The sequence below is a fragment of the Carettochelys insculpta genome, chromosome 8 (genome assembly GCF_033958435.1).
Source record: "Carettochelys insculpta isolate YL-2023 chromosome 8, ASM3395843v1, whole genome shotgun sequence".
NCBI lineage: Eukaryota > Metazoa > Chordata > Testudines > Carettochelyidae > Carettochelys > Carettochelys insculpta.
In genome coordinates, this window is record NC_134144.1 from 49,761,598 (window position 1) to 49,780,475 (window position 18,878).

General features: G+C 40.4%; 1 protein-coding gene across 2 annotated transcripts in view; it reads right to left on the reverse strand.

Annotated features, from left to right (window-relative positions):
* Nucleotides 1–1,389: 1,389 nt before the first annotated feature.
* The window catches only part of LYPD6B (LY6/PLAUR domain containing 6B), a 97,283-nt gene continuing 79,794 nt past the window's right edge, over nucleotides 1,390–18,878 (reverse strand). For both annotated transcript variants that reach the window (XM_075001520.1, XM_075001521.1), the window contains 5 exons: nucleotides 12,828–12,916; nucleotides 10,709–10,863; nucleotides 9,611–9,709; nucleotides 7,344–7,474; nucleotides 1,390–3,160 (listed from right to left, as the gene is read on the reverse strand). In XM_075001520.1, the coding sequence (XP_074857621.1) occupies nucleotides 2,996–3,160; nucleotides 7,344–7,474; nucleotides 9,611–9,709; nucleotides 10,709–10,823 (510 nt within the window). In that variant the 5' untranslated portion in view covers nucleotides 10,824–10,863; nucleotides 12,828–12,916 and the 3' untranslated portion in view covers nucleotides 1,390–2,995. The remainder of the gene's footprint in view (nucleotides 3,161–7,343; nucleotides 7,475–9,610; nucleotides 9,710–10,708; nucleotides 10,864–12,827; nucleotides 12,917–18,878) is intronic.

Here is an 18,878-nt window from a genome sequence, read left to right on the forward strand (position 1 = left end):
AGCAGTACGTTCATGTCTGAATAACTATGTGACATGCTTAGCTACTGAAAATCATACTCCTGGAGTGAAATAGTGCCCCCAGATGCTCCCACTGAAATTAATAGGACTTGTACATTGATAACCAAGGGCAGAATGTCACCCATATGTTAACCAGCAATTCTCAAACTGAGTTGGGACCCCAAAATGGGTCATAGCCTTGTCTTAAGGATCACTAAATCTGGTATTAAATTTTCTGGATCCCAGGGCCAAAGCCTAAGGCCAATAGCTTCAGCTTTTGATGGTGGGGCTCAGGTAATAGGCCACCACAGCCTGAGGCTGAAGTCCTTAGTTTTTTGCCCCCCACGTGGGGCAGTGCACATGTAGTAATTTTTGTTGTCAGAAGGGGGTCACTGAGCAACAAAGCTTGAGATCCCTTACTTTAACCTAATTCTTAAATGAAAAAATGCTGCAGTAATATAACCCAATTGCACACGCAAATCTGATAAAGTCAAAGAATGTGAAAGCAAATGTTTAATATGAAACCTCTATATCCCAGTGCAATTTAGTTCTTCAATTTTGTAATTACATCCTATTGCTCTAACATATTAGAAACACAAGATTTTTCTATTAACTTAGATTTGCACATATGACCAAGATAAAACACAATCAAATACAGAGAGCCTATGAATGTGCAAAATGGCAGTGGCAACAATGCACAATCGTAACATTCACATGTCCTGATGCAAGTGCTTCATTATGTAAAACTTTGTGTTGAATTGGCAGTCTTTTGCATTTAACTTCCTGGAGTTTCTTAGAAGGAAGATACCTCTCAGTTCTATAACTAAGTGGCCCCAATTAACTGAGGCCAAGTAGAGTATATCAGTGTCATTAGCAGCTGGCATATTTGCAGGTTCAGCAAGCACCAAAATGCCAGTGAGGAACTACAGCTTCTTATTTTCAGTTACATTATTCCCCTGTGCATACACAGGAAATAATCTTAGCAACTCAAGGAAATTTTAAAGCAGCATATGCATGGCCAACCCTTGGCCAATACTGAAGGATCTTAGCTCTGCTCCCAAGTTGTGTAGTTTGGAATACTATTTGCAGAATAAAGAAATCTAAATTATTAGATCACCTTAATCTATTTACAGTGAACCCATCTAAGGCTGAAAGCCCTGTTGAACCTTATATTGTCATTTTCAACTGCACAAATCATTCCAGGAAATAGAATTTGCAACTAGAGCCTGGAGGGTTGGATATGCGGGTTAAGAGGTGGAAGTCAGACAAGTGTATTCTTAAGGTTTTCATAATTCAGAAAACCATTGAAAAGAATTTACAAGTAACTTTATCAAAGAACTCATCTGTGGGCAAGTCTGGAAAACATCGGCCCAAAAGAGAATGTGTCAGAATCCTAAACTAGGAACTAATAATAGGAATAATAATCATCAATTGTAAAGACATCAGTGAAATAATTTGTTTTCCAATTGCCAGTTCAAATTAAAATAGCTACACGTTTTAAAGGAGTAAGAAAACTTTGAAGCTCAGCAGTTACTTCAAAGCACCTGAGGCTACACTACCTGGCGCATTTCGAAGTTAGCAACTTCAAAGTTCCTGGGGTGGTCATTTTGCTAATGAGGTGCTGCATATGCATCACAGCATGTCATTCACCTCCTCTGATGAAGCTGATTACCATGCCCCCTTCGAAGGAGGGAGCTAGCGTAGACGCACCCTAAGCGCATTTAAACAACTTAGAGAGAAATACTAAAGATTTGACACACAAGCTGAACCTACAGTTTGTCAACATTTTCAGAGACTCAATTTTTGATGAAATCTTTATGTTGCAATGAAACAAAATTTTCACAACTTTTTCCCTTCAATTTTTAACCAATATTGAGTAAAAAGAAAGCTCTGTAGAATCAAGGTGATGAGAAATAATAAAATCTAACTTCTTACTGGTTTCATCAGTGAATTCAGAAATACAATATCAAAACATTCTGAAGAAAATGCAATACGGTTCAAACCATATGGGTCAAATTGATGGCCATACTGCAGTTAAAAGGTGATGGTGGCTCCAGTAAGTGAAGGCACTGGGTATAGGCTTGGGCATAAAAGGAGGCATAGCTGAAACTTCCCTCCATCTACATCCATCAGCTCAGGTCCTAAAGACTGCTGGGAGGCTTTACGTTGTGCTCAGCACAGGGCTGACATATGCTGGTCTACCCAAATCCTATCAAAGGCCATGAGAGATACAGGTATTCAGCACTCTTGAAAATCAAACTGCCTTTAGTTACACACTTAAATAGAGACTTACAGGAGCCTAAGAAGTTGGCCATCTTTTATTAGGATTTTATCATTTTCATGAATTCACATTATTTCATAATTGGACAAAGTAACACACTGTTGTAGCAGGAAAGAGAAAAAATATATATAAAATGTTTTTCAGTTTTTACATAGGACATGGCAGTTCTGAGGGAAAACAAATTCACAAAAGCACTTCTGTCTATTTCTTAGACACCTTGATAGAAAACGTGTTTCTCCATGAACACCATATTTAAGAATGAATTTAAATATAACATTTTCACATCAATAAGGCAGACAAGATACTTGATACTACCAGTCAATTCTCCACGTTATGAAAAAATGGTTTCTCTTTAGACAAGCTTGGCACAGTTTTTGCATCTAGAAGCATCCCTTTATCTCACCTGGTCAAGCGACTGGGTACAGACAACAAATTTCCTTGTTCAAGTAATGTGCAGAATTTACATGTTTGCACCACCCAATGAAGAATTCAGACAACTGGTTAAGTCTACTGAAGTGTTTGGCCACCAGTCTTTTCTTTTGAACTCTGCAGACTCTTTGCAAGAATTTTCAATAAACAATCAGCAAATTTCGTGATGGGCATCTCCATGTTTCTGGGCCATCTGCTATAATCTTGAAAGGGCCAGAAATGTTTTTCCAACTGAAACATTCTGAAGGATTATCTATCAGAATCACATTTGGTATGTGTAAAGCTGCATCACAAGAGCATGATTGTTATGAACGATGCTAGCGCTAGCATGCTAATTGTCCTCCTGCTGCCATCTGATGTCCTCTGAGCATGCATTACTGCAAACACTGCATTGGTGTGATTGGTTGGTATTTCTACATTGCAGATCATTCCTTCACAGCAAGAAATGCATTCCTGTCAATAAAAAGGAGATTGTTAGGAAGCAGTGGATGCAGCAGACTTTTATCGTGTATTACTTTTTTTTTTTTTTTAAGAAAGCTAATCATCATTGCTGGGCAGGAATACATTTTTCTGTTCCACAAGAGTTTAAGATTTTGAATCCTCCCTCCCCAAATCATGACAAAAGTCAAAAACTCAAAAAAATTTATGAACCTAAAATCCAAAAGAATTTTTGACCTTTAAAAAAACTTCTTAAAAATAAAATTAACTAGAACAGTAAAAGCTGTGTTCTCCAGCATTTGGATAACTAGTGTTCTCAAGTAACTGGCGTCTGCTCTGCTGCTGGCTGCTTGGCTGGGAGCAGTGGAGTGGAGCTGCCTACTGGCTGCCTGGCCAGGGCTGGCTGCTGTTCAGCCAGCCACTGGCTGCCCGTGGGGCCAGCTGCTCTGCCGGGGATGGCTGCTGTGGGGCTGGTGGAGTGGGACAGGCAGAACAGAGTCAGAACTATCCAGAAAATTTGATTATCTGGCTACCCCTGCTCCCCAGGGTTGCTGGATAATCAAGCTTCTACTGTATTTTGAAATGAAAAGTCCTTTCAGCAACTTCAGTTCCTCCCACCCCCCATTAGGAAATCAGATTGGTTGAAACCAACCTGTTCCTGTAATGTTAATCACCATTTAGCAAAACCAACCAACAAAACATTTTGCCAGAAAATTCCCAACCAGCAATACTAATTACTTCTCTCTGGTAGCCTGTAATCAGCATTGGCCTATCAGTTACAGCTGCAAAACCATGCTCAGCATCATTCTTATGCTTAGATTATCATGTGCTGTAATTAATTAACTTCTGTTACCATGATCATCTGATGAGAGTTAACCATGTTAAAGATGTCTGACAGATATCCCAACACATTAGAAAGTAGGGAAAGCGTCCCATAATTATAGCCTTCCTCTGTATTAAGAACAAGCATGCTTCTGAATATTTTCTTGTCACATATTTTTAAAGAAAATAAATATAATGATCAAGTTCATAAACTTTTATGCAGCATAATCTTGTATTCTGATCTTGACATCTCCTGACAAATATCCAGTACTGGACAACAATTATTACTGTTCACGGATCTTCTTTACTCGTAGCTTATTTGGGGAATCGTTGAAACTGATGTTCCTTATTTGAGAATGTGAAGATGTTGAGCATACCTATTTCCACACTACAATTTGCACTGTATACAAAGGAACAACAGTATGTTTTATGTGATAAAATGCAACAGAAGACATGCTTCCCTCAGTCCATCAACACTCATTGACATCGGTGGGAGTCTGTGCTAAGATCAAAGGCAGCATATATATGTTCCTTCATATTTTACACACAGATTGTCTGCTGTCTTCAAGATATCTTACACACTAAGATCATTCAAATCCTTCCAATAGATTTTACTCAGACATCAGTTTCTGAAATGAGCCTTCCAGCACTGTGTTGTATATGATATAAAGCATTCTAACCATTCTACCTCAAAAATATCTTACACTTCATTTTCAAAAGCAAGAGTCATAACAAAGGTTGCATGTGTCAGCCAATATGCATAAAACTGTAGTACACAGCTCTTCAACATTATACTGTACTCTATATTTTTAGAAGTAAAGCTATTCATTTGTACCATGGATTGGACTAGAATCAATAGTACATGTCATCTAGATAAAGTAATAATGTCTATTTTTTAGCCATTTGTAATTTGCCAACTGCTAAAACTAGGTGATAACTCAAATGGAACAAAAGCAACGTGATAATATGAATTGCATGGTTTTAAAATCTGGTATTTTGTTAATTACACTGAACAACAAATGTTGTTGTGACCAAATGCACTTCTCTATTCACATGCTGGGCACAATTGGATTAATCCTTGTGAAAAATACACCTCACGAGATACCATTTAAAAATTAAAATAGATCATCAATATTCTTGTGTAATCTACGTTCAACATTCATTTTAGGAGTTAATCATAATTTCAGATTTGTTCTGACAGTGTGTATACCAGACAAGTTTGGAGAGCTAATAAACTGGTTTCTCAAAGACAAGTGACAAGGTAACACCTTTAGCCAGATGTCAAAGTTAGCCATCAAGTTGCCTCCTCCCCAAAGGCACCTGCAAGCCAGCCAATTGCCACCTAGAAAATGAATGGCCAACTTTGAATTGTAACTCTGACCCTTGTTAGCCAACGGCCAGGTAATGAGTGGTCTGTAAGCCTAATTACATCCAAGTCTTTAACTGCTAGGACCGGCAGTCCCTTCACAGTGGGCAGCCAGAATGGCTGACGGATGCCCCAAAGATCCACCCGACTCTTTAACTGCTAGGACAGGCTCACAGTCCCTTCACAGTGGGCAGCCCGTGTGGCTGACGGGTGCCCCAAATATTGGTGCAGAGAGCTTATTCCACTGGAGTCTTTAACTGCTAGGACAGACTGTCCCTTCGCAGCAGGCAGCCAGGGAGGCTGACGGGTGCCCCAAGAGCCTGCTCCGTGGAGGCAGCGCGACTCAGCGCTCAGCTTTTACTGCACCTTACTACTGACCAGGCTGATATAGCCGAACGGCTAAGGTTCTTCATTTGTGTTTGGCCAAGTTACAGTAACTGGAAGGAGTCAGGCTGAAAGCTTAAATGGTTGCTATTTATTAAAAGCAGAAACAAGAATCTTAATGGTTACAAGGTTATTGCTTCTATCTTCTTAACTACTAGTAGGATGATACATATGACATGCCAATTAGATTACAAGTGAAAAGTTACCCATTTGAGGACCAGATGCCTCAGACTAAAGAGCTCTTTCTATTAAACATGCACAAAAGTACATTGCAGGTATAATTCTCACCCCTGCGTCCTTCGACTCCTGGCGTAACCAATGTCGTTCACTGAATCCCTCGGGAAGAACAATGCGAGGAGGGTGTCCCCTCAGTCCTCGGGAGGCAAAGACCTTACCCGACTGGCAGGTATAGGTAACGAGCTCAGAGTGGCCTGCCGGGCCCTTCTTTATACCCCTTGGGTCATGTATATTCTTCCTTATCTAAAGGTACCAATTGTACTGGTTCATCTTTGTGACGCCAGTTCTTACAAGGCAGTTGCAATTTAATTTACACTTGTAAGATAGAGATAACTAAATCATTAAGACAGGACATTCTTTTCGTATGGGTGGGAGATTCCTCTTCTGGGACGAAGTGTGGGCGTATCAATTATCAGTACCAGCCAAGGGCAGTTTGAGGCCCTGTGGTCAACAGCTAGCCTGTTAGCCCCCTTGTCTGTATTCTTCAGTCCAGGGTCATGCTTACACAGCATATCTGTGTTTTGAGGGATCAAAAGACTGGTCTTGAGATAAGCACATCTGTGCTTTCAAACATTCTAAGACTGTGCTGTTTCTTTGTGCTTGGTGCTCAGAGGCACAAAAAGGGGCAAGATGGAGTAGAGCCAGGGGATTCTGTCTGGCTACAACCCTTCACAAGGCAGCTCAATGCTCTAAATCACCGTGCTACTGAGCTACATTTGACTAAAAATGTGACACTCCCTGGTGACTACAACTTAAATTCCTCATAGAACAGGAAGGGGTTCAAGCCTGGCTCCTGTTCCAGAATTTTGACTTCTATTACTAAAACATTGCCATGATCCACAGGGTTTACAAGTCCAGCCATGCTTCAACATTTCAGTTGGAAGCCTGCTTACGCCTTCTGACCCAGGATCCATGAAGCCCAGCCCCAGACTGAAGCTCTGTCCCTGACATGCCAAGGTAGCCAAAGGAGTACGACTGGCCTGCTGGCCCTATTTAAGCCAGGAACAGGACACTGTCCAAACAAGTGGGATCTACCATGCTCTGGGATGTGTACTTTAGCCTCCTGCTTCTTCTCACCCTGCTTGATTTCTCAGTGCCCTGACCTGGGTTGGCTTAAGGCTTCTGACTTGTAGTTCTGATCTCCTGTTTGCCTTCTGCTTCTGAGCTCCCTAAATCTTGACCCATCTCACCTTTGACTCCTGACTATGAACCTCAACTCTGACTACGAGATCTGGCTGCCTGTGATCCAGCTCTGATAAACATTAGATAGTGTCCTTTGGCAAGCATTACTCAAATAACTACTGCTGAAATGAACAACAAGTGCTGAACATGTCCCTTATCTAGAATGCCTTCAAACAAACATTCTCCATCACAAAAACTGATGCTTACTGTGTGGCCTGTCTCTCGGTGGGGATGACAGCCAACCAACCGGCATTCATCCCTGGTAGCACATTTTTTGGTGACAGAAGTACTCCTTCCATGGCCTTTGAAGTGATGAACTGTCAAACAGTACTTGGTATCTAAGAAATAAATCAAAAATCGGGTTTATTTTCATGAAGTGTGAGTTCTATCACGTACTTCAGAAGCTTTCACTAAATGAAAAGTTACACTAAAGTAATGGCACGGAGAAAAGTTAGAGATTGTGTGGGGTTTAGAGCACTAAGATGGCATAATGGTCATTATATTAAAAAATTAGAAAGTGGTCATTTAATAGTCATGATTTGCCAGCAAGACCTTAAATTAAATGGGCCATTTGGCCCCAGGAAGCAACTTATGAAACAGCCCTTCAGATTTGTACTTCAATACTTCAACTCTAGCAGGCTAACTAGTTTTAGCAGCTGCTATCCTCGTTCTTCCTTTCCACCTTTCACTCTCTTCTCATTCTCTTCCACACTCCTTCAGACTACTTTCACATTTTCATTTCACTCTGCCACATCTTTCAATTCTCCTTCCTCTAATATTTTTCCTCCCTCCCTGTTGCTTTAGTGAGTCTTTCCTTGCCTAGTTTCTCTGCTATTCTCTCCTCTAAGTGTGCTCTTCAGGCCTTATTGCCAAATGTTTCAGCACTAACAATGGATGCAACCACATGGCACACTTTCCACTCGGAGAATTCGCATATAACAACATCTGACACCACATGCATCAATGATGTACACCCATAGCGTATTATAAACTAGGCACACAGGTATTCATAAAGTCATCCCTAAATAACACTTCTGTACTAAATATGTACTAGTTTCAGTTCCTATGTTGACTGGTGTGGGTCCATCACAACATATATCAATCTGGCCCTAAAACTACAAAGAGGGAAGATAAGTAGCTCTGGTAAGTAGCTCCCCTTCCCCAAGCCCAAAACCTAAGATGGCCATACTGGGTCAGACTAACTGTCCATCTAGCCCATTACCCTGTCTTCTGACAGTAGCCAGTGCCAGACACTTCAGAGGGAATGAACAGAACAAAGCAATTGAGTGGTCTATCTCATAGTCAGAGTGAGCTTCTCACAGTCAGATGTTTAAAGACCTCCAGAGCACATGGCTACACTCCTGATTTTGGCCAACAGCCATTGATGATCCTAAGCACCACAAACTCACCTATAACTTTTTTGACATAGTTATTCTTTTGGTTTTCACAACATCCCATGGCAATGAGTTCCAAGGGTTGACTGTGGGTTACGTGCAGAAATATTGCCTCATGTTTGCATCAAACCTACTGCTTATAAATTTAATTGGATGACCCATGTTTCTTATATTAAGTGAGCGGGGGAAGGTAATGATATGCCTATTCACTTTCTCTACAGCATTCATGATTTCATAAACACCTCTCATAACCCTAGTCATTTATTTTCAAAGCTAACCAGTCTTTGTCTTTTTAATCTCTTCTTGTACAAAAGCTGTTCCATATCCCTAATCATTTTGTTGGTCTTCTCTGTACCTTTTCCAATTCGATTAGATCTTTTTTCAGGATGTGACAACTGGCACCACTTGCAGTACTCAAGGTGTGGACGTATTGTGGATTAATACAGTGATGTGGTATTTTTTTGTCTTTGCATTTATGCCATTCCAAAGGACTCCTAACATTCTGTGGTGGCTGCCGCTGCACATGGAGTAGTTATTTTCATAGGAGTATCCAGGATGACTCCAGGAGTTTGTTCTTGAATGACAACAGCTAATTTAGACCCCATCTCTGTGTGTGTATAGTTGCAGAGGTGCTGGAACAATTTGTAGACTGGGGGCTCTAAGAGTATTGAACCAGTACATAAATCTTCTATCCACTTATCTTTTAGCGTGCATTTGTTGTCTGTCTGTTGGTGTTATATGTGTTCAAGAACTCCTCTTAAACCGTAAGAGCTACAACCACAAGAACATTTCATAGTTACAAGCAACCACCCTTCCTGAGGTTTTCCGAAATCTGAGGTTCTACTGTAAGTCTGAACATATAAGGCCTTCAACAGGATTTGCCACACTGCTTAGCTATTCAAACATCTGGAATATTCAGCTCAAGTGAAATCATAAGACTCATTATTGCTAATCACATCCCCAGGCCATCAGTGTGATGGTATGTTAATCCTATATAACCAGTTGTCTGTGAGATGACTGAGTCAGGGGAAAAACAAAATTAAATACCTTCAGGAATCCACCTAGGACAGGCACACTTACTTTCAGGACACCATTTGTCTTCAGCCCATCTGTTACAGTTGTAATTGTCGACTGCATTTGCACAGGTGAAACACTTAAAGCTTTTTGGAAATGGAGTGGCTTTAAAAATATTAAAGCTATGTTTAGATTGCAAATACCATATGTTAAAATAGCATGCAAAATTGCTTGCTTTTGTATTTATTAGACAAAAATATTTAAACAACTGCATATATATATTTATTTATATATACATACACACACATACATACACAAACACACACACAGTCACACACATTTCTTTCACAAACAAAACACTATGTAGGGAGAAAGCGTATTACACAATTTACATTTAATCAGCTTTTGCATCCTGACAGTGCTTCAAAACCAGCTTCAAATCACCGCCCAAACTCTGAGTAAGCAGCTGCCAATTAGAGATTAGTGAGACTGATTTCAAATTCCGTTTTATAATATTTTATGTACGTGCATACAAGAGGTTTCAAGCATTTTGGCATTAAACACCCCATCTGCTAAATATAACAGTTCTCCTTTATATCAGACTCTAATCCAGTTGGGTGTAAAGGGAAAGAAATCCAAGTGCAAGGTAAGAAGCAAACCTGTGATGCTATTACAGGCAGCTGATTTCACGGCTACTACAGTGGATGTGATTTGGTCCTATGTTTCATACTTCATTTAATGCTAACTTTAAAAAAGGATCAGTGCATCTACTTCCCTACCTACCCATCAAAAGAGCAGGACAACAAACGGAAACAGCTAGTCCAGTACATACATTTACATTATACAAAAGGAAGACATTTTGAGGGACAAAGGTGCAATATAAGCCTCCAAAACCCAAAAGTATTTATGATTAAAAGTCAAATAAAAACAAAACTTCTCTCCCTTGTCCAACTTAATTCCAATTGCATCCATTCATTCCAAATGTAAGGAATGATACTGAGCTACCATAGAAGGCACCCAAACCAATGCTTCATTTTAAACTCTAGAGGAGATCCCAATTGTCTAAGAGACAGCCCTTAAAACAAGCAATAACAATGGAAATGCTGATAGCTGAAGTATTAACCTATTATCTCAAACACAGTAAAGCCATAACTGGCTACTTACGGTCTAGTGGAGGTCTCACATTATAGAAGTTGATGTTTTTGGCTACAGCCCAATCCTCTGAGAGGATGAAGATATGAAGCAAAGCTACAGCCAGCACGTGATAGAATAGCAACATGCCGGCTGTTACTGAACAGGGAAATCTAAAATATTTGTGCCTAGAAAAAAAGAAGCATACATGACAGGAACCATAAACAACAGACTGTGGAACACTGGACTTCCCACAAACTTGATTTGAAACCTTGAGAATACAGTGCTTGTGTCTGGCCTGATAGTGCCAGTAAGCATGCATCACTAACCATTATCAGCCCTTCAGAGATGAGCAGCTGCTGCCTTCTGCTGGTTTGAATTTTGTACATACAGCTACATTTCCACAATTAGTACCGTAGTCAGTTTTTTATGCAACGTTATTCAGCTACATGATGAATAAGCAGTCTTAGAAACTGCTTACAAGGATGCCTATACCCCGCTACATGACCTGAGTCTCAGAGCCCAGGTCAGCTGACCTGAGCTCCTGGGCACTCCTGCTGCCTGTCTAAAAATAGCAGTGAAGACATTCAGGCTCAGGTTGGAACACAGGCTCTAAGGATACGTCTACAGAGGGATACATGCTGCATGGCCTGCCTGCAACTGTGCTGGCTCAACTGACTCAGTCTCACAGGGCTAAAAATTGCTGTGTAGATGTTCAGCAATTCTTCAGCCCCACAAGCTGAACATCTACACTGCCATTTCATAACCCCACAGCCCCAGCCCAAGTTAGCTGATCTGGGCCAGCCGAGGCTGTGCCACAGGATCTTTTATTGCAGAGAAGAAATAAACTTAGTGCTCATGGAAAAAACATTTGAATTTGCTTATAACGTGGTCTTGACAAAATTAAAATACTTGCAGGTCAGGTAAGATACAATCTCAGATATCATCTTCTACATTGGCAATGTAAAATCTCAACTCACAAGGCCAGAGCTCAGCTGATATCCATTAGAGGAGTACTAGTGATATCAACGGAGTTACACCAGTATACAGCAGTGCAGGACCCGGTCTAAATTGTTCGTGCTTATTTTTCATAAACACTTCTGACTGGCCTAGTATTTAAATACATTCAGTTTTACAGTTTGACTCATTCATTAATGCGTTCGTCAAAGAAAACCCAAAGCAGGTTGTTAGCATAAGAACCATGAATTAGAGGAAGCACCATTGACGGGATTCTGTCATTTCTTTTTCTGGTGTGCTTAAACTTGGGCTCTAGAAGTAAAGGGTCCAATCTTCATATCCACCCCAGCAAACCAGCTCCTGTACATATTCAGCTTTGTGTTCAAACTTTTTGGGCAACTGCATGCACAGGTGATAGGTCTTCAGTGTGAAATTCCATCTAGCTCTTGGGCTTGTGCACTTAATTCTTAGTGGTGACTGAAATAATTTCACAACTCTCTGTTCTTCTTTAAAACACACATTTTTGCAGACATTTTCACAAACAATTCCTGACACTCTTGTATTTTTTTAGCCAGCGTTAGTAATGTCTCTCCCCTGCATGTACAAGTATTAAGTCCTCTCCTCTGTATGTGCTAGTGATAAGGAAATGTGTGTGCAGGAATTTACGTGTGCATTATGGAGCAAATTGCATTCCCTTCTATGTGGATGTGGATGATCCCCACACCCCAATTCAGTGAAATAGTGATATTCTATATGGAGAAGGCTAGAGCTGGAATGAATGTTGGTCAGCCGTTAGTGGCCCACTGCACACAAGCGTGCAGCAGACCTTTGACAACAGAGCAGGGATGGGCAAACAGAGCCGATTCGTGAATTCTTCAGTCAACCCCAATCTATGGGGTGGGGGAGTCAAAGTGCCATGAAGACAAGTACTGGCCAGCACATGCATAAACTGCACTTGTAGCACACTGAGGGGAAGGCAGGAAGCTGAGACTTTTATTTACAAGACTTCTCCCCTGCTCCTGTGTTTCAGGCAAAAACTATCCCAACAGGCTCTTGGCCTTCAACCAACCCATGGCAGATGGTTGTGTTTTGTGCGCTAGGTCTTCCTAACTTTTGGGAACATGTTTTTTAATTTATATTTATTTTTAGGATATGTTAACAGATATTTGAGACACTATACTTGCACCACACTTACAGTGTATCTCCAGAACAGTTTCCTGTGGATGCCCCAGGTCGTCTTCATATCAGATCCCAAGGAGTTCACAAACAGGTCAAGAAATGCATCTGAAAGAACCAACCAGTATCTTTGTTATCATCCTCATTCTACACACAGGGAAAGAGTCAGTTCAAACATAACATGCCTTTAATATTATTGGTAATAAACAAAAGAACATGCATGTCTAGACTGATAGCATATGTGCCATAACAGATATGAACTACATAACCCTACTGTTCACCGATAAGTGTCGTGTTAATACAGATGTTCAGATTTCCTTCTTTCCACAATGTCTTAACCTTAAGGAAAGGTTTACCCTACAAAAGCAATTGAAAAGAAACAAAAATTTAGATAATGATATTCCACCAGCACAATTAATGCCCTTATTTAGCAAGAGAGGAATCACAGAATCACAGAACACTAGGACTGGAAGGGACCTCAAGAGGCCATCGAGTCCAGCCCCCTGCCCCAATGGCAGGACCAAGTACTATCTAATAGTACTGTACTGATAGACATCTATCTAACCTGTTCTTAAATATCTCCAGCGGTGGAGATTCCACAACCTCCCTTGGCAATTTATTCCACTGTTTGACCGCCCTGACAGTTACGAACTTTTTCCTAATGTCCAACCTAAACCTCCCTTGCTGCAGTTTAAGCCCATTGCCTCTTTTTCTATCCTCAGAGGCCAAGAAGAACAAGTTTTCTCCTTCCTCCTTATGACTCCCTTTTAGATACCTGAAAACTGCTATCATGTCTCCCCTCAATCTTCTCTTTTCCAAACTAAACAAGCCCAATTCTTTCAACCTTTTTTCATAGATCACATTCTCTAGACCTTTAATCATTCTCGTCGCTCTTTTCTGGACCCTCTCTAGTTTCTCCACATCTTTTTTGAACTGTGGTGCCCAGAACTGGACACAATACTCCAGCTGAGGCCTAACCAGCGCAGAGTAGAGCGGAAGAATGACTTCTCATGTCTTGTTCAAAACGCACCTGTGAACTGCACAATAATTTCTCCATCTGTTCTATCTGATCACAACCCAGATAAAGACTTAGGGCCAAATCTTGTAGTGAAACAGTTTATTTGAGATGAGCATCTCGTTCTTAATCGCTGTTTTACTTCTCAAAGCTATCAGGTGTCCTTCTGATTCAAAATGGAGGAACCGATCTCTCTAGCCAGATAATCCCAAGAGAAAAAGAAAACGAATTCCAGTTTCCAAGACAGAGATTAACGATAAGACTTCAGCTAAACAGCTCCCCACACAGTGAAATGGGAAGACAAATGTGTCAGTTTTAGCCAAATCCCAACAAATCTAGGTTATGAATGGAATTTTTTTAAAAGATGAGCATGTGAGCTTATACTGCATTATTACGAGACTATGACTTTAGAAGATATGGACACCTAACTCCACATGCAATTCATTCAAAATTTTTTGGTTTTCAGGTTTTTAACACAATCATGATTTTGTGAGCTCTGAACAGTTAGCACAAATGTTTGTGTCATGAGTGATACTCTTGTGTGGGCAAGACATAAATGAATATCACATTGCATCACAATGCTGTAAACTGATGTCATGATGCAGCGATATTCCACACATGTTCAATTTCTGTGTAAGGACACTCTCAAATTCTGCAAGCTAGATGTGCAGAACATGGGATTATTCCATGGAAATCAGAACCAACAATGGGCTAAAGACGATGATGACTGGGACCCCAGGGGTCAAATCTGGACCATCAGATGCTTTCGAAAGGACCCCAAGCTCTTTTTATTTGCTTATTAATATAATTAATTGGGGGTGCAGTGTTCCTTCTAATTTTTTCCATCCATGGGCAGAATAAGAATGGCCATACTGGGTCAGACCAAAGGTGCATCCTAGCTCAGTATCCTGTCTTCCAACTGTAGCCAATGCCAGATGTGCCAGAGGGAGTGAACAGAATGGGCAACCATCAAGTGACCCCTCGCCGGTCATCCATTCCCAGCCTCTGACAAACAGAGGGAAGGGACACCATTCCTACCCATCCTGGCTAATAGCCACGGACGGACCTAACCTCCATGAATTTTTTTTTTTTTTTAACCTTGTTAAAAGACCTGGTCTTCACAACATCCTCTGGCAAGGAATTCTACAGGCCTACTATGAGTTGTGTGAAGAAAGTCTTTGGTTAGTTTTAAACCTGCTACCCATTAATTTCATTTTGTGAACCCCTACTTCATATGTTATGGGAACAAATAAATAACTTTTCCTTATTCACTTTTTCCATACCATTCATGATTTTATGGAGCTCAACCATATCCCCTGCTTAGCCTCCTCTTTTCTAAATTTAAAAGTCCAAGTCTTTTAATGCCAGACTGCTGGCATTAAACATTAAAAAGGTCATAGAGCAGTTTTTAAACTAAGAGGTGGGGGAAAGCCGATTGGTGCGGGGGAGCACCTGGATCGGACGGAGACTTCTCTTACACGAGGCTCCATAGACAGGGATTCCCTAGAAGCTAGTCAGATAGGGAACGTGGGAAATAATATATGGGCAAGATCAGATGTGAAACAATCGTGCATAAAAAAATCCAACGCGTCTGTGAAAGGCGGACATATAAATAGTGGTAGTTTTCTAACATGCTTTTACACTAATGCTAGGAGTCTGTCTAATAAGATGGGTGAACTGGAGTACCTCATATCAAAGGAGGAAGTTGACATAATAGGCATCTCAGAAACATGGTGGAATGAGGAAAATCAGTGGGACACTATCATACCGGGATATAAATTATATCGGAAAGACAGAACAGGTCGTGCGGGTGGCGGAGTGGTACTATATGTGAAGGATAATATAGAATCAAATGAAGTAAAAATCCTAAAGGAATCAAAATGTTCCATAGAATCATTATGGATAACAATTCATTCCTCTAATATGAATATGGCATTAGGAATATATTACCGACCACCTAACCAGGACAGCGATAGTGATGCTGAAATGATGAGGGAGATTAGAGAGGCTATCAAAATAAAAAACACAGTAATAATAGGAGATTTCAATTATCCCCATATTGATTGGGTGCATGTCACCTCAGGACAGGATTCAGAGATTAAATTTCTTGATGCCTTAAATGACTGCTTCTTGGAGCAGCTAGTACAGGAACCCACAAGGGGAGAGTCGATTCTCGATCTAGTCTTGACTGGAACGCAGGATCTGGTCCAAGAGGTAACTGTTACTGGACCGCTTGGAAATAGTGACCACAATATAATAACTTTTAATATTCCTGTGTTGGGAAGAACACCGCAGCGGTCAAACACTCTGGCATTTAATTTCAAAAAGGGGAATTACACTAAAATGAGGAAGCTAGTTAAACAGAAACTAAAAGGTAGAGTAATTAAACTAAAATCCCTGGAAGCTGCATGGAAACTGTTTAAAGACACCATACTAGAGACCCAACTTAAATGTATACCCCAAATAAAAAAACACAGTAAGAGACCTAACAAAGAACCACCATGGCTAAACAGCCATGTTAAAAAGGCAGTGAGAGAGAAAAGGGCAGCTTTTAAAAAGTGGAAGTCAAATCCTAGTGAGGAAAATAGAAAGGAACATAAACACTCCCAAATTAACTGTCATAATGTAGTAAGAAAAGCCAAAAAACAGTTTGAGGAACAGCTAGCCAAAAATTCAAAAAACAATAGTAAAATGTTTTTTAAATACATTAGAAGCAGGAAGCCTGCTAAAAAAGCAGTGGGGCCCTTGGATGATAAAGATATAAAAGGAGCGATCAAGGAAGACAGTGCCATTGCGGAGCGATTAAATGATTTCTTTGCTTCAGTCTTCACGGCTGAAGATGTTACAGAGGTTCCTAAATCTGAGCCAGCCTTTTTAGGCAACAAATCTGAGGAACTCACTCAGATTGAAGTGACATTAGAGGAGGTTTTGGAATTAATTGATAAGCTGAATAGTAACAAGTCTCCAGGACCAGACGGCATTCACCCAAGGGTTCTGAAAGAACTCAAATGTGAAATTGCGGAGTTATTAACAGTGGTTTGTAACCTATCCTTTAAATCCACTTTGGTACCAAATGACTGGAAGACGGCCAATATAACACCAATATTTAAAAAAGGCTCTAGAGGAGATCCTGGCAATTATAGACCGATAAGTTTAACATCAGTACCAGGCAAATTAGTAGAAACACTAGTAAAGAGTAAAATTGCAAGGCACATAGAAGAGCACGAATTGTTGGGCAAAAGTCAGCATGGTTTCTGCAGAGGGAAGTCGTGTCTGTCTAATCTATTAGAATTCTTTGAAGGGGTTAATAAACATGCGGACAAGGGGCACCCAGTGGACATAATATACCTAGATTTCCAGAAAGCCTTTGACACGGTCCCACACCAAAGGCTTTTATGTAAATTAGGTGGTCATGGGATAGGAGGAAAGGTCCTTTCATGGATCGGGAATTGGTTAAAAGACAGAAAACAAAGGGTTGGAATAAATGGTAAATTTTCACAATGGAGGGGGGTAACTAGTGGTGTTCCCCAGGGCTCAGTCCTGGGACCGATCCTGTTCAACTTGTTCATCAATGATCTAGAAAATGAGGTAAGCAGTGAGGTGGCAAAGTTTGCAGATGACACCAAGTTGTTCAGGACAGTCAAAAGCAAAAGGGATTGTGAAGAACTACAAAAAGATCTCAGCAAACTGAGTGATTGGGCAGCAAAATGGCAAATGAAATTTAATGTGGGTAAGTGTAAGGTAATGCATGTTGGAAAAAATAACCCAAATTACACGTACTACATGATGGGGTCAAATTTAGCTACGACAGATCAGGAAAGGGATCTTGGAGTTATAGTGGATAGTTCTCTGAAGACATCCATGCAGTGTGCAGCGGCAGTTAGTAAGGCAAATAGGATGTTAGGAATTATTAAAAAAGGGATCGATAATAAGACAAAAGATATCATACTTCCCCTATATAAAACTATGGTACGCCCACATCTCGAGTACTGCGTGCAGATGTGGTCTCCTCACCTCAAAAAAGATATATTGGCATTAGAAAAGGTTCAGAAAAGGGCGACTAAGATGATTAGGGGCTTGGAAAGGGTCCCATATGGGGAGAGGCTAGAGAGACTGGGACTTTTCAGTTTGGAAAAAAGGCGATTGAGGGGCGATATGATAGAGGTATATAAAATCATGAATGGTGTGGAGAAAGTGAATATAGAAAAATTATTTACCTTTTCCCATAATACAAGAACTAGGGGACACCAAATGAAATTGATGGGTAGTAGGTTCAAAACTAATAAAAGGAAATTTTTCTTCACACAGCGCACAGTCAACCTGTGGAACTCCTTGCCCGAGGAGGCTGTGAAGGCCAGGACTCTATTAGGGTTTAAAAAAGAGCTTGATAAATTTTTGCAGGTTAGGTCCATAAATGGCTATTAGCCAGGGATAAAGTATGGTGCCCTAGCCTTCATAACAAGGGCAGGAGATGGATGGCAGGAGATAAATCACTTGATCATTGTCTTCTGTTCTCCTTCTCTGGGGCACCTGGCATTGGCCACCATCGGCAGATGGGATGCTGGGCTTGATGGACCTTTGGTCTGACCCAGTATGGCCATTCTTATGTTCTTATGTTCTTATGTTTTTAATCTTTCTTCACATGACACCCATTCCAAACTCCTAATAATTTTTGAGACCCTTCTCTGAACCTTTTCCAGTGCCAATATATCGTTTTTGATATGAGGCTACCACGTCTGTATGCAGTAGTCAAGATGTGAATGTACCAGAGTTTTATAGAGGCAATATTCTCTGTCTTATTCTCTCTCCTGTTTTAAATGATTCCTACCATTCCGTTTGCTTTTTTGTTTGCTGCTTCACATTGAGTAGATGTTTTCAGAGAACTATTCACAATCACTCCAAAATCTCTCTTTTGACTGGTTATAGCTAAATTAATTCCCATCATTTCATATGTTTAGTGTATTTTTTTCCCATGAGCATTACTTTACATTTATCAGCATTACATTTCATTTACCATTTTGTTGCCCAATCACTTAGTTTTGTGAGATCTTTTGG